Here is a 25,019-nt window from a genome sequence, read left to right as displayed (position 1 = left end):
AGATGTGCCAGTGGGGAATGATGTCCCAGTGGGGAAGATGTCCCAGAAGAGATGTCCCAGAGATTTCCCAGTGGGGAAGATTTCCCAGTGGGGAAGGGGGAAAGATGTGCATGTTTAGGCACATGCATGTATGTGCAAGGGTCAGCAGCAGTGTTCCCTGTAACAGGAATTCCCAGATGTTGATGACTTCAACTCCCAACATCCCAGCTGTAATGGTCTTTGGCTGGGATTATGGGAGTTGTAGTCAGTAGGGATGTGCATGGAACTGTGGCAGGGCATTTCTATTCCAGTGGGGGTGCTGCTTTAAGGGTGGGGGAGGGTGCACTTACCCTTCCCGCCACTTTCCCCCCGCTGGCGCTCGTTGCCGGTAAAAACCTTCGGGGCGGCAGCATACCTCCCTGCAGCCCCTTTCCCCTCCCCGGCCAGAAGTGGCCAGAAGTACTGGGTGTCGCATGTGTGCGTGCGCACCCGGTACTTCTGGCCACTTCCGGCTTAAAAATAGGCTCAGTTTCTATTTACTGGAATAATACTGAAAATATTATTCTAGCATGAAGATAGGCAATGGCTTATATAGATTGTATTGTATTTAATTTGACTTATGGGGGCAGGGGTGGGGGAGTTATTTAAATAGTCTAATCTTAATCAGATAATTATGGTATAATGCTGATACATTTGCCCAGATTTAACAGTGTCTGGATTGTTTGATTCATATAAATCATATAAATAGAGATATATTATTTTTATATTTATACTTAATATCTGTACTTTTTGTACTTATAGTTGTGCTTTGTTTTAATTAGGTTGTAAACCGCTTTGGGATTATTTTAATCCCATATAGAAATTGGTATAGAAATTGGACAATCAATCAATAATAAAAGAAAATAGATAAATCACTGTAGGGGTGACCCAAGATATTGAGGTGCCTGATGGGAGGCCCAAAATACTGTCTTATCTCACACCCCATGTGGGGGCCAGCTCCCTTGCAAAGCCAACCCTTGCAAGCTTTGGAAGTGCATGGAGGCAGGCAGGGAGCAGAGAAGGCTGCCTCCTGCAAACTCCTGGTGCTTCGTGCAAGCTTTGAAAAGAGAGAGAGGAGAGGTACTCCTTGCAAAGCCTGCAAGTGTCAGATGGGTCCTAAAGGGCTCCACCGATAGTGGTGGCAATGGGAATCTTGCCACCCTGCTGGTGCCCCGGGAATCTTGCCACCCTGCTGGTGCCCCAGCACTCTCCACCTGAGATGACTGTCTCACCTGGCCTCATAAAAGGGCTGCCCCCTGAACCACTATAAAAACGAACAAGCTCCTTCAAAATATCTCCTCACTGTTTTGCAAAAGTGTTGTTTTCTTCTTATTGGTGGGAAAACATTTTTGTTCTGTTTCCAAGAAACCACAGATGCTAAACGTTTATTATGCATGTTTCCTTTCTCACAATGTTTTTGCTTTAGATAAAGTTCTGCTGTCATATGCTTTTTAAAAATGAGCTGCAGTGTGTCTAAGGACTCTATAGTCCTGCCATGTGTCTGCTGACTCTGCCTCCATTTGTTAGAACAGCTGAGATGGTCTTGCCTCCTTTTTTATAAGCTGCTAAATTTTGATGTGTTTATTAATACAATTAATAGAACATCTTGGTGGAGGATGGTAATTTCCCCTGAAATATTTTTCTGCACCAGATTGGAACTATTCTCTTCACTTCCTTGCCCTCTGCCTCCACTCCCCTTTCTTTCATCATCATGAGCAGCAGCAGAAAACAGAAAAAACTGGCCCTCTCTCCAGCCACTTAAGACACTCTCCACCTCATGTTTTGCTTCGGTTTTGCCCATGATGCTGGAACTGTGGCCAGGCTATCCTTCTTATGAATAACTGGAGGCAAGCCAGCGTGGTGTAGTGGTTAGAGTGCTGGACTAGGACTGGGGAAACCCGGGTTCAAATCCTCATTCAGCCATGATACTTGCTGGGTGACTCTGGGCCAGTCACTGATCTCTCAGACTAACCTACCCCACAGGTTTGTTGTGAAGAGAAACTTAACTATGTATACCGCTCCTTGGAGGAAGAGCGGAATATAGGAAAAAATAAAATAAATAAAAATTAGAAAAAGCTCCAATATATTTGCATACGAGAAGGCAAAATACTTCATAGACAGCGTGGAAAGAGAGTCATTTTATTACTGCATTTTCTCAGACACAGATTTAAGGTATTAAAAGATCCTTGATTCTCATATCTGTAGGCATTCATTCCTGCACGCCTGACAATACTGTTTCACCTCCTTGTACTTTAACATCCAGACACTTAGAAACTTTCCATCCTGTGCCAACATTTTGTGAAACTTCCTGGTTGGGAACAGGCACTGAGGGCAACAATGTTTGTTCATCTCTCCACCTCTCATTTCATCCTCCCTTCCAGAATCCCCCAATCTGTTCCCTCAGGCCTCCATTCTGCACCCACTGAGGAACATAGGAAGCTGCCATATACTGAGTCAGGCCATAGGTCCATCTGGCTCAGTATTGTCTACACAGACAGGCAGCTGCTTCTCCAAGGTTGCAGGCAGGAATCTCTCTCAGTCCTAACTTGGAGAAGCCAGAGAGGGAAGTTGGAACCTTGCGATACTCTTCCCAGCGCAGGTCCATCCCCTGAGGGGAATACCTTACAGTGCTCACACATCAAGTCTCCCATTCATATGCAGCCAAGGCAGACCCTGCTTAGCTAAGGGGACAAGTCATGTTTGCTACCACAAGTCCAGCTCTCTGCTCCTCAGATGCTTCCAGGGACTGAATCTACTGCATGCAAAGCAGACACTCTACCACTGAGCTATGGCACTTTCCTCTTCGCCAGGGACTCTTTTCTGCTTCCTCAGTTTCTCCCCCTCTCTCACAGTTTCCATCTTCCTTACCCTCAGTCCCCGCCACCCCAATTTCTCCACCCACAGGCCCCACTTACCTCCTGTGTGATGCATAATTTCCTGTTATGTGCCCGGAACCATCACAGCCGGGCGTTGGGCACCTGGGTAACAAGAAGAGAAAGAAGAGTAGCTGAGTGTTGAAGCTGGAAACAGATACTAGCATGCAAGTACATCTGCTTCAATGGAGAACCAAATTACGTCGACAGGGCTGCACCCCTGCTTGCCTTTCGGCTGCACATTTTCCTAAATCAACATATTTATTCACAGTCCATTGTTTCACTAAAGATGTTTGGGGACCTTTTGGGTGTGTGTGTCTTTTCGGCAATAGTAACAGCAATTTGTCTGTGAGGAGGTTTTTCAGCCCACGGTCAACATCCTAGTTCATCAACCAAGACTAATAAGGGTGGGGAAACCCAACCCCAAGTGGATACACATTTCTTTTCACTTCTCCATGCTTGTGCTATAGAACTGAGATGAGAAATGTGGGGAAAATGTGAGCTAAAAATTGTGCTGGAATGAAAAACATCCATTTCCCACAGTCATTGTATAATGACTGGATTTAAATTTGAATTAAATCAACAGCCTTTGTTCAATTGTACAACATATTGGTTTTGGTAGGAAATCGTTCCACAACCCCTCACTCCCAAATGCCACCAGGACTTGGAATTTTGTGATGGAAAGATTTCCTCTTTCATCTCGTTTTTAGAGATGAGCATTGCAATAAACTGAAGGTGGTGACTGATCCTGCAATTTTTTGAGATCTTGGACTGCCATCCAAAAACTATGTTGTCACCCTTTCCTTTGATAATAGTGCTTGATCTCACAGAATAGGGCTGCACAACTTCAGTGCCCCAGTTGTAGCTGGACTTCAACTCTCGTAATCCCTGAATATTGACCACGGTGGCTGGGGATGATGGGATTAGTAGTCCAAGCAAAACAGGAGGGCTTAAGTTGTGTAGCCCTGCCCTAAAGGGAATATCTTCCAGCAGACAGTGCTAACATGTCATCACTCATCCAAATGCAAACCGGAGCAGACCCTGCTTAGCAAAGGGGCCAATTCATGCTCGCTACTGCAAGACTAGCTCGTCCTACCCAGAGTTTTGAGCGGGAGAGGGAGAGATATGTTGTATTGGACTTATGTACCAAATGCGAACTTTCTGTCTGTTGTGGAAGTTGTGTTGGTAAACACATTAGTGAGCCAATAAGGCCCAAATGTATTCTTATATATACTGATTAAATCTCAGATCTCCCAAACCTAATTATTCTCTTCCTGTCTTTCCTTTTCATTAGTCGTGAGGTGGGATGGGATTCCCTAGATTCTATAAACACTTCTATTGCTTCTGATGTGGATGAGTGAAAGATACATGGTATCCTCAGAATCAAGTAATGCTCCTAGGAACAAATATCAAGACATATAATACATTGAAACAAACTAAAAAATGAACAAAAGGCAAGTTAAACCTTTTCCATTTTCCAAACGAGTGGGGGAAAATATGAATGCAAGTCAGTTCACAGTTTCAGGTCTGCTCTTATTTTATCCAAACGCTTTCCCCCATTTGAACTTGCAGTGAGAAACAGTTGAGTAAGGCACTCTCCTGATTCGAAGAATACTTTGGCAGGAAAATGGTGCACAGAAAGTGCTATATTTTTTGCAGGGGCAGGTAGCTTTTAAAATGCTATAAATAAGAGAGACACACCATGCCATGTCATACTAATTCTTGGGATGTATTCTCTGGAATATTTCCCACTGTTAAGGCTCTTATACAATTTAGTCTTAAAGACAGCGTATGGTTAAGGATGGTGGGAGAGTTGAAGATTGGTAGGAGATGTTATTAGCAGGGGACCGGAGGTGGAGCTATAAATGGGCGGACGGATTCAAAGAACCCTAGCCGCCCAGCTCCTGAGGGCTGCCTGGTTCATCTCTCACCCCTTCCCCGAGCTCCAACTTGGCCTCATTTCGAGCCAACAATGAAGCTGGCTGGGAAGTGAGCTCCAGAGGGCCGTGTGGGCCCTTCTGAGTGCTGGCCATGCCCCCGATGTGTGATGTCATACACAGGGGGTGTGGCCAACACCCAGAAGGGTGCACACGGCCCTCCGGAGCTCATTTCCCAACCAATATTGAAACAGGCTGACTTTTCTTCATTCTCTCCCTAGAGAACGAAGAAAAGTCTGCTTCATTGTTGGCTGGGAAATGAATTCAGGAGGGCATGCTGTTGCTTCTGGGTGCTGGCCATGACCCCTGTGTGTGACATCACGTGCAGGACATGGCTGGTGTGTGGCGAGGGGCCACCAGGGGGGAGGGGTGAACACGAGCCCACTCTCCCCTAGCTAAGTGCCTTTGGAAGACTAAGAATTGGGAGGCTCCTTAGGAATCAATGGCAATGACTTATCCCTTTCACAGTCCACACTCCACCTGCACAGGAACCACACTTTGGCAAACATCCAGACTAATGCTGTGCTTGTGCAAATAAGTTATACAAGCACAATAATGTGGCACCAGCTAGTTCTTCCACATCAGGAGCTTGCATTCTGGGCAAATATTGCACTAGCAAAAATATCCTTGCATTTGAGCAACAAGATGCAGAACCTCTGGTGAGCCATTTGCTGAGCAACCTCTTCCTTGGTCTGTTTATGTTGCAGGGAACATTTGTGCAAGGGTGCAACCTCAGGATTTTGCACAGCCACATGGCCTTCTTGCAGGTGCACCACTTTGTGCCACAGGCACACCATTCCTGTGGATGTTGACCACCTCAATCAGCTACAGTAGCTATCCACAGCATCTCTAGAACAATTACCAAAGCAGTGGATAGCTCCTGTGGCTTGATTTGAATTCGGGCCAACTTAGCCTGTGCATGTGTCTCATACATATACTTCTTCACACAATGCATACTTAACATATAGAATCCATGGCCACTAGATGTGGTGATAGGCCACTAGCCTAGGAGGCTTTGAAAAGGGATTTGACCATTCATGGGGGAAGAGGAGCAGTCTAGAAGTAGCCATTAGCCATGATGGCCATTTGGACCCTCCATGTTTAAAGGCAGTATACATGCATATCAGTTTCTGGAAGGCAACAGCCAGGAAGGGATATTGCCTTTATGCCTGGCTTGTGGGCTTCTTGCCAGTATCTGCTTGGCCAGTTTAGAAAGCAGGAAGGTGGACCTTTGGTTTGTTCCAGCAGCACTCTTCTGATGTGCTTGAGCATGGGCATCACTTGATTTTGCATGACTTACCTACTCAGATTTGATGACTTACAGCTGAATGAGTGACTCAGCTGAACAGCATGGGGTTTAGGGGTGATATGAGGCAATATGGAAGTTTTGGCAATATGGAAATGTGGTGTGCTTGACCTGGAGGTGCGTTCATTCATGCAAAGCGCCACTTAATGCCACAATGATTATCGAGGGTATGTTGCAACTGGAGTTTTTATGAATGAACTCTAATGTGCATAGACTTGTGATCCACTTCACTTTTTTCTCAGTGACATTAATCATTCCTATCAGACATACTCGAGAAAAGGAGAAATCTACCAGGCTGGAAAGAACTTACCTTTCTGGGGAAATGAGATGTATACAATGTGGGGAAATTCTAGTATGGTGCAAATAAAACCTCAGATTTAGCCAAACAGCTTTCATGAACTGTATTAGTCCTTTAAGGCCAGCTGCATTTTGACCCATTCTGAGCTGCCACAATGTTCAGTGGCATCTTTTAAACATACTCTGTGCTCATGTGAAGAAAACAGTGTAATGCACATCTTTAGGATTATTCAGCAACAGGTCCATCATTTCTGTTACATCAAAACACACTTTATATTTAGGAGCAAATGATCCATTATTTTTAGTAAAGTGAGTTATGTTTTGAAGGCCATATGGCTAAGCATAATTACTTGGAAGTCAGTCCTCTATTTGGAAAAAAAAGGCACCAACTTCTCAGTAAATGTGCTTAGGATTAGAATGAAAGTTGCATGAAGATGTATCACACTTCTCTCCTGCTTACTTTCTGGAGAAAGTATTTGTTCTCTCTGTGGCAGGCAGAGTATACATCCTTCCTAGTTTGCCTGGGATGAACATTAAAAGGGTATACAGGCCTTTGACTGCTCATCACAGATCCAGATGATATTTTGGTGCTTTATACTAATGTGATACAATAGTATTTTATATACGTCAGGAGTTCTTAAACTTTGGCCCCCAGATATTGTTGGACTACAACTCCCATCACTCCCAGCTGCAACGGCCACAGGCTGTTGCAGCTGGGGATGGTGGAAACTGTAGTTGAACAGATCTGAGGACCAAAGTTTTGGGAACTCCAATACAGGTCATTTGTGATGGCATCATAGATTGTGAGTAAGATCTGTGGTGGAAGGGTTGGATGGCTGATCATTCAATCAAGTGAACATTCAGTACTGGTTGGGGGGAAAAAGTCATCATGGGTGGAAAATAAACCTCCAAAGTAGTCATGACAATCAATGCCCACTGAGAACATGCGTTAAAGTACATTGAACTTGTGTTACTGAAGCAACCATTCAATTGAATGTGGGAACTGGACTAACAGAAGTGCAACCAAATTGCTACTTTTGCAGGCTTTCTGAAGCCAGTTCAGATCCATGCTTGAAAAATGAATGAGCACTTTCTATTAAAAATTTTCTTCTGCAATGGAGCTCAGCCTAAAAGTTAACATGCAACTCAAATGCAATTAACTTGATGCAGTTGGATAGCAAATCATATGTAGGGAAGGTTTAAGCATTCATTATTATTAACATGATGAGAAAAACAATGTTATCTTCAGAGCGAGGAACGGGGAAATCTTTCAGGTCTCACAGAGCTGTTCCTCAGGCAAGAGGGAAAGAGGCAAAGCCCCCTGCCTGAAGAAGAACATGAAAGCTTGGACAAATCCCCCAATAAAAGATCAGTAACTTTATTCACCCATCAGATAGTTTAGCAGATAATTTATCAACTCATTTAGCAAAAATGGTATTTTGTTATCCAAGAAAAATACCGTCATTGTTGTCATCTGATCATCAAGAGAAACGTGGAAGGATAAAAAAAGGATAGTACATCTCTATGAGGGCCAATAAAAATCTGCCAGGACTTCAAAGGAATGCATCTGGAAGTCCCAAGCCAATTCTTCCTACCACCAATGGAATACAGTGGCTGACATATTGCACAATGTTAGCCACATGGTGGAGCAAAACACTTGTGCAGCTGCAGAACAGAGCTTTTGCGCATGCCCTCAAAATGCGCAAATGGAATTGCATGACAGTGAAGAAATCATATATAACAGCTTCACTGTTGAACAACTCCGTTTGTCTAACTTTTGTGCTTGCACAACAGCACTCTTTTACGACTGCACAAACGTTATGCCCCACCACAGGCATAATATTGTGCAATATGTCTGCCTTTGTTCCCACCCCCAAATATAGCCCGTTTGCCACCGCATTTGCTGTGGTGGGAATATGAATTTTTGTTCACAGGCAGGTTTCTGGTTGGCTTTTTCTAAAGGCAAAGTGCAGGGGAAAGGAAGAAAAAGCCAGAGCAGTAGCGAAGAGGAGAGAGAGATTCAAGTGTAGCGCAAACATACTTGAGGTCAGCAGAGTGGGCAGCCATGAGATTTCTGAGGCTCTTGTCAGCAAGAGGACAACCAGAAAGGCTGAAAAAGAAGAGATGGAATATTTGGGTAAGCTAAAAAAAAAAAAAAAAAAGGTAGGGGAGGTAAAAGAAAGGGGAAGAGGGAATAGAACCAAAGTATCCACACCATTAAAAAAAAGATCTTTAAGAGACTGTCAGAGCCTGAAAGAATAGGGTAGGTAAGGTCGACTAACCTGCGGTGAGAAGCATAATTCCCCGTGATATGTCCGCTGCCATCACAGCCTGGGGTAGGGCAACTGAACAAAAAATAATTATGGGGAAAAAAACGTGAGTGGCAAAAAAAATAAAGAAATCAGTAAGATTCATGCATATGTAAAAAAATTTAAAAATAGAAAAAGGGACAAGAAAAACCTTCTTCCGTAGAAATCAGGAGAAAAAGTTACTAAAGAACTCGTAGGGATTTCTAGAAGTATAACCACATGTCTTTAAATTGTTTGAAAGCTCATTTACAGAGGAAATGACCGTCTGTAAAGGGCATGGTCATTTTCCTGAATTTAGGAAATGCTTAGCAGAAATTTATATTGATTTACTTTTGGATTAAGGTGTATGAAATTATTTTATATGGGGTCCAACCATTGGTCAGTCCTGCCCACTAACAAGTCCACTACTAAGCCCAGTTAACTGGGCAAAGAGGCACCATTATAAAGTGGTAGCTATCTCATATTTAGCAGGGGGTGAACAATTGTCCCTTTTCATTCCACCATTGTCTTTTCCAGCAAACATTGCTGATATGTCTATTGATTTGCTTAGACAGGGAACCCCTTTGGGATAGGGAACCATTTTTTCTTTCTTGTTGAAAAGAGGTATGTAAATATTCCAAATAAATATGGGCTGACATCCAGACTAACAATGCATGCACAGACGAAAGCTTCATACTTGCAATGGGGAGAGACAAAAGGCCCCTCAAGGACACAGGGCTGGGGGATCAGTGAAAATGGCCTCTCCCTCTTGTGCATGTGAAACTTTCTTCCATGCACATGTTGTTAGTTTGGCTGTTGGCCAATGTCTACTTTGACTGCCACAGCTCTCCAGGGCCTCAGGCTAAGGTCTTTCCCAATGGTGGGACCTGCAATCCAAGAGATGTCAGGGATTCAACCTGAGACCATGATACAAATCATGCGCTCCACCACTGACCAATACACTCTCCAGATCTATCTGTATTTATGTGCAATGCACACAGTGCACTGAGTGACTATCGTATAAAAAAATTGCTGACTGCTATCTTAAAAGCACCTCTCCATCAGAAGTACAGTGCATTTATTTTTACTGATGCTATTTTAAAATCTTAAGATATTAAACGTGACCTAATAAAGAGGCTTTAAGGTGCTGATAGGTGTGCAGTGTTGTCTTCCTGTCTGCCTCTGTGGACAATGCTGCACAGATAGCCATGCTCTTTTGCAAGAAAGGGATGTGTGTCTATGGCACACATATAATTTAATTGCTTTTCACAAGTCACCAATGACATCTGGGACTCAAGTTGGGAAATCCCCAAACTGTACCAAACAAGCTTTTTCAGTTTTTGTATGTATTTATGTGTGTATATATATATATATTCATACACACACACAAACACACACAGACACACACACGACAGATAGATATACATACAGGTGGACCTTGTTATTAGTTGTCCTGGCACCCGCAGTTTTGCGTATCTGCGGTTAGGCCATGTGCACCTGGCCTCATTATTTGCGGAGGGTTAAAAAAGGGTTAAAATTTGCCTATCTGCGGTTCCTAGGTCATTTGACGTCATTTCCGGCCATTGTTTTGCTGATTGGAGCCATTTTGTAGCTCTTGCCTAAACACCCCCCCCCCACGAAAATTGCCACAATTGGCAGTTGTTTTTTATGTGGGGGGCATTGCTGGACAGATGGAGACCTGCAGACCATGGCATGGTACAGTATTTCTCCCATCTCTGCCTTTTAATTGTTTCTTTTGCCCTTTTTTTTGCCCTCCAGAAACCTAAGCCCTCAATTGCCATTGACTTAAGATCTCGTTATCCACAGTTCTGTAATCCACAGAAACTGGCAGGAACAGAACTCCTGCAGATTGCAAGGTCCACCTGTATATATAAAACATTGTGGGCAATCTTAGTTAGAATTGGGATATAACTGCACCTACATTCATTGCCCCGTCACATAGTGTGAGCCATTCAAGTTATCCAGCCATACAAGGGTATAGCAGTAGAAGTACAGAACAGAGGGAGGGCATTGTCTTGGGTGGGGAGGGAGCTGTACAACAGAGTGAAGAATGAGATACAAAGGCACAGGCTTCCTACCTCTTGAACTTCTAGCTAGCCACTCTGACTACTGAACAGTTGAGAAGGGTGCCGACTGGGGGTGGACAGATCATAGGTCAGCCTTAGACCAGGAATAATGCTGATGTCAAGCTGAATGAAACCATAAGAGCATTTGGGAAGAGCTCAGCGGGATGGGGAGGAAGGAAGCCTCAGGGTGAGCAGCAAGAGAGATGTAAGCCCATGACAGCTGTTCTATCCTCTGCACATTTGCTCAGGCTTCCCAAAGGATCAGTGGGCATCCCTATTGATTTTATTTCTTGGCATTCAGGAAGGAATGAGTTGCCATGAAGGGACGCTAGCAGGCCTGTTCAGGAAGCCAACCTGACAATTGGGAGTGCTTGCCTAAGAACCTTTGTAGAAGCCATGCTGATTCTCCTTCAGCAAGACAATGGACAGGCGCAGTCACAGAATGAAACAAATGGTGGGTTTTCCCTTTCTTCTCCTTCAGCAAGGCCTTCATATAGCAAGGCTATATGAAGAGTAATTTATATGTAATAGATTTTATAACCTCCTATGCCACCTCTGACTTAAGGAAGAATCAAAATATCATAGGAGTGAAGATTCATGTCTGTCTGTAGAAAGCGGTGGCCTTTTCCTAAATGAAGGGCCCATCACACAGTATATTGTTATGATTATAATATCTTCCTCTTCTTTTAGAACATTCAGAGGGCTTTCACAGGACTCCCATCCAGGCTCTTTACCGGTCCACACCTCCCAGCTTCACCAGTACTATGGAGAACTGGTCTTGTGGGAGGAGAGCTGGTCTTGTGGTAGCAAGGATGATTTGTCCCCTTAGCTAAGCAGGGTCCACCCTGGTTACAAATGAATGGGAGACTAGAAGTGTGAGCACTGGAAGATATTCCCCTCAGGGGATGGAGCCACTCTGGGAAGAGCATCAGAAGGTTCCAAGTTCTCTCCCTGGCAGCATCTCCAAGATAGGGCTGAGAGAGATTCCTGCCTGCAACCTTGGAGAAGCCGCTGCCAGTCTGTGAAGACAATACTGAGCTAGATAGACCAAAGGTCTGACTCAGTATATGGCAGCTTCCTATGTTCCTATTAGGTTCTTCCAGAAAATTCACTGGGCCCTTTCCTTTTTTAAATATTAGAGAGCATTCAAACATGTGATTCCACTACCTATGATCAATATACATGTTAATATAGACTAGAACTATCACAGGAAATTCTGGCAGGCAAGGCCAGTGTAGGGTGGCAGCCTCATCCGATCTAGCCTGGTACCGAGTTTACCTCTCAGAACTGTTCATTTTTGTGAATGTTTCTCCACCTATTTAGCATCATTAAGGCATGATGAAATTCCAAAATCTGGTGGCAGAAGTGGTGATGTGATCACAGATTTATTCCCACGTACACAAATATTTTCTTTTACATCATGGTTAGATTATTGTGTATTAAAACATGGGCACTAGTTTGTTCTTTAAACAACAGGTTAAAGAAAAAATTGATTCATCAACAATATAAATAATTGTTCATACAATTTCTGTAAAACATATATGAAGACATGAAAACTTAGTTCTTAAAGAGGCTAATATTTTTCTCACGTGGAGATTCATTCTCCATTCCCTCATTTTCTACTGTATCATATCTCTACATCTGATGTCTACTTTTCCTGTTATATTGATACCTCATAGACCCCAGAGGAACAGATGGATTTGAGGAGCAAATCATGCAGACAGAGTCAAAACGAGACTGTAGATTTTGAAATTTCAAATTGTGTTTAAGGTTGAGTTTTAGGTTCTATCACTGAAAATTTAGCTTACAGAAGATGACAAACTGATGCAAGTGTGCATGCACTGCTCATATAACATGTTCTGACTCTATATTTCACCTTTTATTGACACATTTAAGTGTGAGAGGTAACCCCCCCCATTTAAATGTGAAATATCCAAATCATCTCCCATCAAGCACCAAATGTTCCCAGGCAGTACACTGATATATAAATCGTTATCCCTAACTCCTGTAATTGGCAGTGTTGTCCAGTATTCAGGCAATGTCTAAACTAGGGCTGTATAATTTCAGCCTGCCTGCTGTTTTTGGACTACAGCTCCCATCATAAGCACCTTTCTCATGAGGCAAGATTACAACACTTGGGGCTATTTAGTTTAGAAAAAAGATGACTGCAGGGAGACATGACAGGTCTATAAAATCATGCATGGTGTGGAAAAAGTGGAGAGAGAGAAATTCTTCTCCCTCTCCCATAACACTAGAAGCAGGGGTCATCCCATCAAACTGATTGCCAGGAAATATAGGACCAACAAACAGAAGTACTTTTTCACACAACACATAATCAACTTGTGGAATTCTCTGCCACAAGACGTGGTTACAGCCAACAACCTGGATGGCTTGAAGAAGGGTTTGGATAACTTCATGGAGGAGAGGTCTGTCAACAGCTACTAGTTGGAGGGCTATAGGCCTCAGCCTCAAAGGCAGGATGCCTCTGAGTACCAGTTTCAGGGGAGTAACAGCAGGAGGGAGGGCACGCCCTCACCTCCTGCCTGTAGACTTCCAGCGGCATCTGGTGGGCCACTGTATGAAACAGGATGCTGGACTAGATCGACCCTGGGCCTGATCCAGCTGGGCTGTTCTTATGTTCTTATCCCCAGTCACAGTGGCCAAAAGAGATGATGGGAGTTGTAGTCCAAACATCTGCAGGAGAGCTGAAGTAATCTAAAATCAGAGGTGGGCAAACGTGGCGCTCCAATTTATTGTGGCTGGGAAAGATGGAACTTGTAGTTTGACAACAGCTGGAGGGACAAATTTGCCCACCCTTATCTAATTGATGGAGAGGACATGCACAGATTCTCAAATTTCCATATGGAAAACCCACATCTAGAAATCTGAACTACTGATTTTAAACCATTTAGTGCAGGGATCCACAACGTTGGGCCCCCAGATGTTATTGGACTTCAACTCCCATAATCCCCAACCAAAGGCCACTGGGGCTTGGGATTATGGGAGTTGAAGTCCACTAACATCTGGGGGCCCAACGCTGAGGATCCCTTATTTAGTGAATCTTTCTCCCTCCCCTCCACCCCCCCCCACACACACACCTGCCTCCTCATTTCTCTATGCCTCCTCAGTCTCACAACACCCAGAGAGCAAGAGCGATCCTGCCCTTGTAGAATGCTCTGAACAACATGGAACATTTGAGCAATATTGCTCCCAGCAGATAACATGACATTGTTACAAACAAGGAAGCAACATGTTCAAGAAAAGAACCTTCCTTTTAAGACTGCATTAAAATAACAAGCCTGAGTATGAAAGGAAATAAGAAGGGCAAAATTATGCTTTTATAGTCTCTTGAATGAATCCTAAGGTTCTGGTGCCTTCAGGAGACCATATGGAGCAACACTTCATCTTGACAATAAGGAATAGTCAGAGCGTGAGGTTTCTCTTTCAAGCATTTGATTTGAAGTGTTTGGATTAAATAAGACCCTTGCAATATGAAACATCAATGAACTTGGATTTCTTTCCAGAAAAATCCGCCCCCCTCCCCTTGCCCAGGAAAATCACTCCTTTTTTCTTCCCCCTCCCAAATCTGCACAATTTCGTAGCCCAAATGGCAAAACTTACGTGAGTAGCTCTTTCTTGATCTCCTTGGACAGGAACTTAAGCTTGAAGTTGGTTAAGGTGATTTCCCCAGGGTATTTCCTTTCTTCAAAATTTTCTTCGGGAACTTCCTGGTCATCTGCTTCAGAAGAGGCGAAAGAACGGACTGCAGGTTCTGACTGCAAGAAAGCAGAAAAGAAAAGGCAGATGAGAGAGCCATATGCAAAGCTATTTGTCTAGAGGCTTGTAGAAAGCAGTGGATTCTGTAATGCAGGGGTTCTGTTGTATTCTATCTAGTAATTTTTTATTTTTTGTTGTTGAGAAGTTTGTTCCAGTGGGGATCCTGTAGAGAGTGTGAGAGGGTCAGAAAGGAAAAAGGGAGAGAAAGGAGAAGGAGAAAATGGAGTTGTTGCGGAATAAACCTTTAATTAAATCTACCTAGGACTTTTTGTGTGTGTCTATGAGGCAAGCAGCTATAAAACATTTGGTGATGAGATTTTGAACTAGCTAATATCATCACAAACAAACAAACAAACAAACAAACAAACAAACAAACAATAAACAACTTTATTTGTTAGCCACCCCATAACAAACTGTTCTCGGGGGGGGGGGCTCACAACACAGCATTAAAACATTGAGTAAAACAAGCATGCGAGCCTGCAACCTCATTTCATTGCTTTACTTGGCCTACGTTCCTGAACTGCATTCTACTATCGCTGCTGCTGATTGTTTCTCCAACTTCCCAACTTGCAGAAGCCTGAAGGCTGGGGATGGTGGGAGTTGTAGTTCAAAAACAGCTGGAGGGCCAAGGTTCCCCAGCCCTGTTTTAGTGCATGGCAAAACCATTGAGGAGCATGATGCTAAACTGACAGAAGCCTTAAGAAAACTCCGACAACATGGACTTAATATCTCCGCAGAGAAATGTCAGTTTTGCACACACTCAATGACAAACTTGGGACATACATATCTCAAAGTGGTGTACATCCCCAAACAGACTTGGTGAAAGCTATCTGGGAATCATCAGAGCCACACAACAAGGATGTGCTTCAATTATTTTTAGGACTCTGTGAGTATCTATATACATATTTCTCTCAGGGATACCTGTCGCTAATCTCATGCATGGCAGCTCTTGCGGGAGTTTGCGAGTAGCTGCCGGATAGCGACGGGGGGCCCCCATCGGGGACAGGCGGATGGTGGCCAGGCTGGCTGGCCAGCGGGGAGGGAAAGCGGCGGCCAGGCCAGTAGGAGGGCAGTGATGGAAAGTGCTGCCAGAGGACGGTGTGAGAAAGTGGACTGGGGACGTTGAAGACGAAATGAAGATGGAGGAAGAGACAGGGAGAACTAGGGGCACAGATGCTTCCCCTCAGTAGCTCCATCCCTTCTTTTATCAGTATTGCCTCCATTTCTCCCTCCCCTTCCTTGCAATCTCAGCCCTCTCCTCTTCACCCCATGCAGGACTAGGCTAAGAAGATCAACTTAGCGGGGATGGGCAGGAGGTTTTGAATATTGAGTGGCTATTTGCAGGTAGCACCTGCTTACACACATTTCACACCCCTTGAAAATACCACAATATATTTGGCAACACACAGAGGCCACTAGTTTCCTTTCTTCCCACACATATGGACATACCCTGTACATACGTAAAAAAAAATAAATGCAAGCCTTATTTCTCCCTTTCTCACAATATAAACATTTCTGGGATATGTTCTTTGGCTGCTATCCTATCCTGCAGTTACTTGGGAGTAAGCACCAATGAGTTTGGCTTTACTTGGAATAAACTGTATAAAATTAGCTACAGTTCTATGCAAGCTTTACTTACAAACCTGTCCAAAGAACTTATGCTTAAGGACCTCTCCTTTCAATACTATGACCACTCACCAAAAAGAAGGTAAAACACAAAATAACAGCAAACCAACAGCAAACAAAAACTGGCATAAGGACTATAGAGTGGTGGAGCTACTTATTTTGGACTGGTCTGGTTTTCAAGCTGTGTCTGCTAGGTTGCCCATAAGTAGAAAGCAATCATCTCAGTATTCTTAAAAAATAAAACATATTTCTGCATTAGAGACACACACACTTCAAGTAGGCTAAGTTTCAAGTTGTCCATTTAGTAATTTCAGATAAAATGCCTAGTTTTATTTGGAAGCTATAACCCCACCCCCTCTCTTTTACCTTCAAGAGAAGTGAGAGAGTAAGAGAAAGGGCGCTAGCACGAGGCTTTGCTTAAAGTCCCAAAGAGGGAAAGCTGGGGGATGCTTGCTTGCTAGCTAGTAAAAGAACTACCCAGAAGAGTGCCAGACCACCATATCCCCCACTTTCCCCCTCATTCTCTACATCTCTGAATTTTGCCAGGATTTGCTAGTGGCATTTTTAAAAGAAAAAGAAAAGAGCTCCCAGCAAATGCTGCAGACATCCAATGCCTCCCGAGGGCTTGGTCGAGGTACTGAGTGAGGAGTAAAGGGCTGTTTTCTCTCTGGAGAAGAGGAGGCTGGAGAAAGGTAGCCAGGGCTCCTACCTGTTCAGCACTCCATTTGCTTAAAAACTGAGTGCTTCCATTTTGTATACAAATCTCCACAGAGAGTCTGCTCAGCTTGTAGAAGGACCCTGGGAAATCAGATCGCTGGGCTGGCCTTGTTTGCTGGCTATTGGTCAGAATAGATACTTATAAGCTACTCTGACTTCTGATTGGCTAGGGGCTGGGCTATCCCCTGCCCACTCTTAGGGGTAAAAAAGAAAAGAAAAGAAAGGCACCTGATTGGTCCTGAGGCGCTAAATATGCAGTTTGGGTAGTGACTATGTATGATAATTACTTCATTTGGGGGCAACGGATCCCACTGAACACCCTAGGTAGGAGGAAATGGCTTTACAAAGGAATTTAGAAAAAAGACCAAGAGCTAATGTCATCTACCGGCAAGCAGTGAAAATGCAAAAGCAACATTCAAGCAAGAGAGAAAGACACACAGAGGGGAAAGATAGAGACAAAGAGATGGTATGATTTGGTGAGAGAATGGGGGGCTTGCAAGAAGGGGGGCAACACCCCCTCTGCCCCAAATGAGGAGCCTCCTCTGGTGACACAAACTCCTAATTTAGCAGAACTAGGTAGCAAGAGGGCAATATGTTTGTACAGCGTTAGTACAGCGTAAGTCTGGATGTCAGCCACTGTGGCTTTGACTACCAGACTCTAGGGTCTGACGAGCAGAGAATGGATATCACCATCATACCCTGCTTGTGAATTTTTCTGGAATCTTTCTAGCCATTGTTGAAAGAGAGGGACCATTGTTCTGACCTGAACATAAGAACACAAGAACAGCCCTGCTGGATCAGGCCCAAGGCCCATCTAGTCCAGCATCCTGTTTCACACAGGGGTCCACCAGATGCCTCTGGAAGCCTACAGGCAGGAGTTGAGAGCATGTCCTCTCTCTTGCTGTTACTCCCCTACAACTGGTACTCACAAGCATGACAGATTTAGGCTTTTAGATCCTTGATGCCTTGCAGGGTTTAGCGCAGTCCTGCTCAACTTAGCTCCCCCCGCCCCAGCTGTTTTTGGACTAAAACTCCCATAATCTCCAGCTACAGTGGCCAATAGCCAGGGATTATGGGAGTGGTAGGCCAACCTCTGCAGGAGGGCTGAAGTTGAGAAGGTTTAGAGCAATTGTACCCCTGCCTTTCCCAGGGTAAACCAGCCATGATAGTGATGCAACAGAGATATTGGTGTTGAAAGAGTAGGATCTGATAGTCCTATTAACCGTGTGCCCATTAATCTTCTTGCTCCTGTTCCGACTTACCTCTTCTGGCTCCTCCTCCCGCTGTCGATTTGGTTTCGTGTAGTCAATGGGGCCATCCCATTCATCCTGGCGGGATGTGTGGCTGGACTGGGGTGAGGTCATGGTGCTGCTTGTGGCACTGGTGCTGTTTTGGCGTTGGGATACATCTGGGGATTTGATGCTGGGGCTACTACTGCAGCTGCTGCTGCTGGGGAAGGCGCTCTCACGTTTGCGGTGCTTGTTCATGCTTAAGTCCAGAGTCCCATTTTCATCCACCTCAATGTCCATTGACTGAAACAGAAGAAGTGACAGCCTTGACTATCCATTTGCAACCACCTTCTCCATCATTCCGTTCTCTTTGCACCATAATGCAGTACACCTAATCTTTCTGAGTGTACTGATCTGATTTGTTCACAGTGACTTGTTAAGGTCTAGCATGTCCTGATTTGTGACTGGGGAATGAATCTTGTCCCTTTCAGCCCCATAGTCTGACCTAGAGGTGTAGTGGGCGTCAGGAAATTTTATGATCCTACAGGAGCACTCCTGGCTGATGGCAAGCTCACAATTCAATGGTAGGGATGTGCAGAACGTTTCGAGCTCAGAACGTTCCAACTCGAAACGGATACTTCGGAAAAGAATAACCTTCAAATGAAGGGCCTGTTCTGAGCTAAGAACAGAACAACCCCATTCCGAGCTGGAACGTTTTAAGTGTTCCAAGCACCATTTGTCTTGAACCAGACAAACCGGTTTTGTGTGCACCTCTATTAACAATGGGGCAATTTGAAAAATAGTAGAGATGCCAGTCTCAGAAAAGAATTTTGGGGCTCATTTGGGGCCTTCTGTAGAATAATAGTGAACTTTTCAAGCTCATTTTAGGCTTGGATTAAAAAATGGAGATGGAGGAAGTGTTCAGTTCTTCCCCACCCTGGCCATGCAGTGCTTTAAATCTGCCCCCCGCAACCCGCCCCATTTCCTGTTTGGTAGGGATTCAGTGGCAACAAAACTCTGACAAAAATTCTGCTGCTGTCAGTTGACATATTTCACAATGTGTGATGGAATGTAACATTCACACAATTGTGTAAGAGTGCAGTTGTGAAATTGCTTATTTTCAGTGGCTGCCAATTGCACAACAGCATCTTTGAAATGCTGGTGTTCAGCGCAACAGCGCTCCTGCACGACTGCTCATGATTCATGTAAGGGCATGTCCACAACACAGGAACCTCCTATCCTCCCTGTTTGTTACTTTAGTGTGAAGTTGCAGTCGGGAAACAGTACTTGAGGCACACAGTACCAGGTTGCACACAATTATTTCCATACACTTCCTGTTGATTGTTTGTGTGGACATCATCACCAGAGGCAGGGGGCCTGCCAGCGCTGAAAAATGTAAATAACTGTTCTCCCCTCATAGAGAAGGTGGCATAAGAGCGAATGTTTTTGCATGCAAAGCTAGTAAGATGCCCATGACTGTTCTAATTCTACCTACTTTGTATGTGTAGACAAACCCCTTGTGCCTAAAAGGACTTGGTCAGTTGATGGGTTGGTTTTAGGTTACCTTCCACCACAAGCATAACTTGGCAAAGAGGCACCTTTTACTGTGGTGATTCTGTTGATTTAGCAGGGGGAGAGTAACTGGCCCTATCCACCCCCAGCACAGTACCTCCAGTGACTGTTGCTGGTGTCTATCTTATGTTTCTTTTAGATTGTGAGCCCTTTGGGGACAGGGAGCCATCTTATTTGTTATTTCTCTTTGTAAACCGCCCTGAGCCATTTTTGGAAGGGTGAATCAAATAAATAAATCAATAAATAAACCGATAAATAAATAAATAAATAAATAAATAAATAAATAAATAAATAAAATTGCACAATGTATCAGTCCTCATGTTTAGTTCAGTCCCATGCAATGTAACAACACTGAGAAAGATAGAAGTAAGCAGGAAGGGATATATACCCATAGATGCATCCCACAGTTAACCCCATATTCCTCTTGGAATGCATGCTCATAGAGCCCAGAAATCTGTGATATAAAACCAAAAACACAAATTCTTAAGCTGGAACAGCCCACGTCTGGCAATCCATCTCACCCGCACCTTGCTGGGGAGATCTTGTTGCTTGGTGCTGAGATTCTCAGGCATTTCCCAGCAGCGGGTAGAGAGATTCAAAATGGCGGTGGCAGCCATATGAGCAGCTTCGGCGTCGTGGGAGTAGTCGAAGCCTGTGGACGAAGACGAAGTGCTCTTCATGTAACTGCTGGAGGGACTGTGGCCGGGGGAAGAGGCCTTTGGAAAAGGTTTGGCTGTAAAAAGGGAGCAACACAGGGGGTGATGTATAATGGCTGCCAGAGGAACACGTTTCAGTTTGGAGTGGGGAATGGGTAGGAAAGAGATCCAGCAATATTCAAAGGCCCACTCAAGGTTAAATTGCAAAGCAAAGCAACGTATTTTAGGAGCAAAAGAAACCTACAATGGTGTTGTTAAGACAGGACAAACTTGCTACATCCCTTCCCTTTGAAACAAAGGGATCTGTTCCTTTGGGAAGCACACCTAACAGATAGGCCCATTTAATTATGTAAGAATAACTGGCCAGAGATATATGTGCTTTGCAGCAGTCCTCTGGTAACCTCCAGAAATGATTGCTCTGTAAAAGATTGTCTTTGGAGATTGTTTGAAAACTTCAGCTGGCTCAGAGGCAGTCAGAATGTTAACAGGAACTCACTGGACTGAACATGTCTCCCCAGTCTAAAAGATTTGGGCTGGTTGCCAGTATGTTTCCTGACACAATCCCAAGTGCTGGTTTTGACCTATACTGCTCTAAATAGTTTTAGAGAATGACCTGGTCCCATATGCCAGCATAGCGTAGTGGTTAGAGTGTTGGACTAGGACCAGGAAGACCCGGGTTCGAATCCCCATTCAACCATGAAACTCACTGGGTGACTCTAGGCCAGCATGTATCTCTCAGACTAACCTACCTCACAGGGTTGTTGTGAGGCTAAAAATAACCATGCACACCTCTCTGAGCTCCTTGGAGGAAGAGCAGGATATAAATGTACAAATAAATAAATAAATAAGATATGAACCAGAAGGACTGTCTGGGCACTTTCCAGACTAGCTGCTCATCAGCAGCAAAATGCCTCCATTCGGGCCTCCATTGGGGCAAGTCGCATTCGAAATGTCAACCGTAGGGGGAGCAGTATTGCAGCAACTAACAACCCGAAAAAACAGCAACTTTTCCACACTGGATATATGATGTCCTAGCTCTATTTTGCAGCGATTAAATTCGAAACAAGGCATTTGAAATGTGAATGGCACCCTGCTGTCCGCGTAGGGACTGCAGTGTCATGACGCAGGAATTGTGGAAGCACACTTCTGAGATATGTCCTGACCCCATTGTAGGGTCTAGTCTGGAAAACGCCCTTGTCCCACATGAACCTGCCTGTTTTCTGTGGCCATCTGTTCTGCTCCAGATGCTCTCGGAGAGCACTGAAGTAACCAGACTCAGAAGCAACCGGGCTCAGAGGCTTTCTCTGAAGTGGCACCCGATCTGTGGAATTCCTTCCCCAGGGACTCTGTTTACCATCTACTCTTTTTTCTTTAAAAGTCAAGCCACACATTTTTATTCACCCAGGCATTTGATTTTGATATTTTAAAATGTTTGCCTGTCTTTCCAATTCCATTTGGAAGATTTCATAGTTGCTTGGGCAACTAACGATCAATACAACTATTAAAATTAAAAAGGTCCTTTTAATTATAGAATTAGAATTCTAATAAATAGAATTATTCTATTCAATAATAAGAATAGAACACAAGAAGCAGCAGAAGAAAAGAGGAAACAACCAATTTAAAAATGGCTAACATGCTGTGCAGCATTACTTATGCTTTGCAACATAATGTGTCCACAGCTGCACAAGTGCACAATTACGCTAAATGCAAGAGTTGTGCAGACAGAGTTGCCCATTTGATGGCCATTATTTCCAACAGCTGTCAATTGCGCAACTGCACTGATGCGATTCTTACATTTAGTGCAGTAGTGCTCTTGTGCTACTGCCCAATTGTTACATTGCAATGCGAACATAACATTGCACAGTATGTCATCTGATATTAACAGTAGAGCCTTCAGTCAACAGCTGAACATTGGCACAGATGAGCAAAGCTCTTGTGGCAAGGAGTTCCACATTCCAGATGCAACAACAGAGAAGTTTCTTTTCTGCATCCCCACCAACTAAACTTTAGATTGTGGCAAGATGTACAGGAGGGACTGATGAGATGACTTTTGTGGATGGGCAGATTCACACAGGAGAGATGGTCCGTTAGATATCCTGGTTCTAAGCCATTTAGGACTTTAGAAGTGATAATGAGAACTTTGAATTCGGCCCAGTGGCATGAGTCCCAAATGCTGGACAAACAAGAGAGGGTGGCTGTTGCTTTGCTTGTGCACTTCTCAGAAACATCTGGTGGGCTAGTGCTGGAAACAGGGAGCTGGACCAAGTCTGGTCACTGCATCTCAAAAAGGAGCTGGAAATGGGGCAACTTTCTGAAAAAGAAGGGCTACAACATTTTGTAATTTTTAGTTCAGAAAAAAGGTGACTAATTGAGGCTTATAATATTATGCATGGTGTGGAGAAAGTAGACCGAGAGAAGGTTTTGCCCTCTCTCACAATATTAGAACCAGAGATCATTCCGTGAAATTGGTTGGCAGGAGATTTATCATGGACAAAAAGAACTACTTTATCATACAGTGCATAAATAATCTAGGGAGTTTGCTGCCATGAGACTAGTTTAGATGGCTTTAACAGCGGATCAGGTAAATTCATGGAGGACATCAACCACAACTAGGCTATATAGGCTACCTCTAGGTTCAGAGGCAGGATGCCTATGAATGCCAGTTGCAGGGCAGCAATGACAGGAGAGGGGGGCACACCTCAATCTCCTGCTTGTGGGCATCCCAGAAGCAAGATGGGTCTGAATACCAGTTGCAAGGGAGCAACAGCAGGAGAGAGGGCATGGCAGCACCTCTTGCCTGTGAGATTCTCAGGGACATCTGGTGGGCCAATGTGGGCAACAGGATCCTGGACTAGATAGGCCTTGGGCGTGATCCAACAGCACGGTTCTTATGTTCTTATCCCGTTGTCCACTGTAGGAAACAGCATGCTGAACTAGATAGGCCTTGGGCCTGATTCAGTAGGGCTCTTGTTATGACCAGATGGACCTTTGGTCTGATCCAGCAGGGCCATTTCTTATGTAATAACAACAAGAAAACACAACACACCCTCCAGGACATTCCAAACCACTGTCCATGACCAGCCCCAACTTACATTTAAAGGCTTTAGGTGAGGTTTCGCTAGTCTGAATCTTTGGGGCAAGCATGCGTTTGCCAAAAACCTGAGCATCAAAACTTGCATAATCGAAGGTGACCTTGGAGTACTTCTCCAGCTCCTTGGCCAGGTTGGCCCTTGGCGTGGTGGGGACCATATTGGGCCTGTAGCTGCCATACTGAGGCACCTCCAGTTGTTTCACAAAACACATAGGCCTGAAGAAGGTCAGAAAAGAAAGACTGTCAGCTTCACACAGTTGTTCCATTCAAGGTGACATTTCATTTTGCAAAAATTTTTGGGTGAAATTTTCCTCTGGGAAGGCTCATTAATCAATTTGTTCAAAGCAAAATAACCCCTTGTGAAGAAAAGCAGCAATGACTGCAGATACAACAGAACTGAATTCATGTTCAGATATGTGGTTTTCGAATGAGAATTTGATAACGGAATGCAAAGAGATGAGATCTGTGATGAAATTAATGTGTGCAATAGGTTTTAGAGTTGCAAGAGAAAATAAATATATTCTGGGGGAAACTGAATCAGTTTTAATGGAACAAGAAAAATGATTAAAAAAACATTTTGCAGACATATTGAAATTCTGAAATATCTGATATAAGGTACTACAAAACAGGAACACAGGAAGCTGCCTTATACCAAGTCAGACCACTGGTCCATGTAGCTCAGTATTGTCTGTATAGACTGGCAGCAGCTTCTCCAAGGTTACAGGCAGGCAACTCTCTCAACCTTATCTGGAGTTGCCAGGAAGAAGACTTGAGCTTTTGCATGGAAGCATACAGGTGTTCTTCCCAGAGTGGCCCCATCCCCTAAGGGAATATCTTACAGTGCCCCAATATAGGGGCCATTCACACGAACTACCAGGGCACGGGGCAGGGGGGCAGGCGGCAGGCTTCATAAACCTCTGCTTCCCCTCAGACGATCATTTTTTTGCTTGGTGGGAACATGCTCTGCACTCCCATACAATCCCTGCTGCTCCATGAAGCGCGAAGCACAGTGGATTGCCCTGAGGCCACGACTCATTGTACTCGCCTCCGGGTATCCCGTAGTGTACCGCAGTGCACTGGGGAATTCCCCCAGGAAATGGGTGCTCTCGGCATCTGACTCTAGGCACCTGTCTTGGCACCCAAGCAGCTCACACTGACACATGATCCCAGCAGCCGGGTTAAGGGAACATTTGTGACCTTAACCTTGGCTAAGAGCTGGGCTTAGGTGCAGGGTTTAGCACTGAGGCATCACCAGGATCCCTGTGGATCCCGGCGGTTCTCACAGGCAGCCAAGCCAGGTTTGGCTTCCTAAGCCTGGGCTTGGCCACTCATAATTCGGAATGTGCAAACCAGCTCGACCTCAAGAGGTTGAGCCGAACCCCCACCGGACCAGCTCGGGGCTGGTTCGGGGGTTCTATGTGGGAATTTAAAAAAAAATAATAATCTTACTGCCTCCGGCCCAGCCACACAAATGGCTAGTACGCATGTGCAGTGGTCTCCAAAATGGCCACTGCCAGTGCACAAAGGGTCAAAATAGGGCTGAAA

General features: G+C 44.4%; 1 protein-coding gene across 11 annotated transcripts in view; it reads right to left on the bottom strand.

Annotated features, from left to right (window-relative positions):
- The window catches only part of MYT1 (myelin transcription factor 1), a 232,449-nt gene that overhangs the window by 42,549 nt on the left and 164,881 nt on the right, over nucleotides 1-25,019 (bottom strand). For 5 of the 11 annotated variants that reach the window (XM_053249644.1, XM_053249643.1, XM_053249649.1 and 2 more), the window contains 7 exons: nucleotides 23,476-23,690; nucleotides 20,249-20,460; nucleotides 18,189-18,458; nucleotides 14,428-14,582; nucleotides 8,714-8,776; nucleotides 8,473-8,541; nucleotides 2,934-2,996 (listed from right to left, as the gene is read on the bottom strand). In XM_053249644.1, the coding sequence (XP_053105619.1) occupies nucleotides 2,934-2,996; nucleotides 8,473-8,541; nucleotides 8,714-8,776; nucleotides 14,428-14,582; nucleotides 18,189-18,458; nucleotides 20,249-20,460; nucleotides 23,476-23,690 (1,047 nt within the window). The remainder of the gene's footprint in view (nucleotides 1-2,933; nucleotides 2,997-8,472; nucleotides 8,542-8,713; nucleotides 8,777-14,427; nucleotides 14,583-18,188; nucleotides 18,459-20,248; nucleotides 20,461-23,475; nucleotides 23,691-25,019) is intronic. The other 6 variants (XM_053249648.1, XM_053249653.1, XM_053249645.1 and 3 more) reach the window with 5 other exon arrangements.

The sequence above is a fragment of the Hemicordylus capensis genome, chromosome 4 (genome assembly GCF_027244095.1).
Source record: "Hemicordylus capensis ecotype Gifberg chromosome 4, rHemCap1.1.pri, whole genome shotgun sequence".
Lineage (NCBI taxonomy): Eukaryota > Metazoa > Chordata > Lepidosauria > Squamata > Cordylidae > Hemicordylus > Hemicordylus capensis.
The sequence above is the reverse complement of the archived record's forward strand: the minus strand, read 5'-3'. Positions and strand labels throughout refer to the sequence as shown.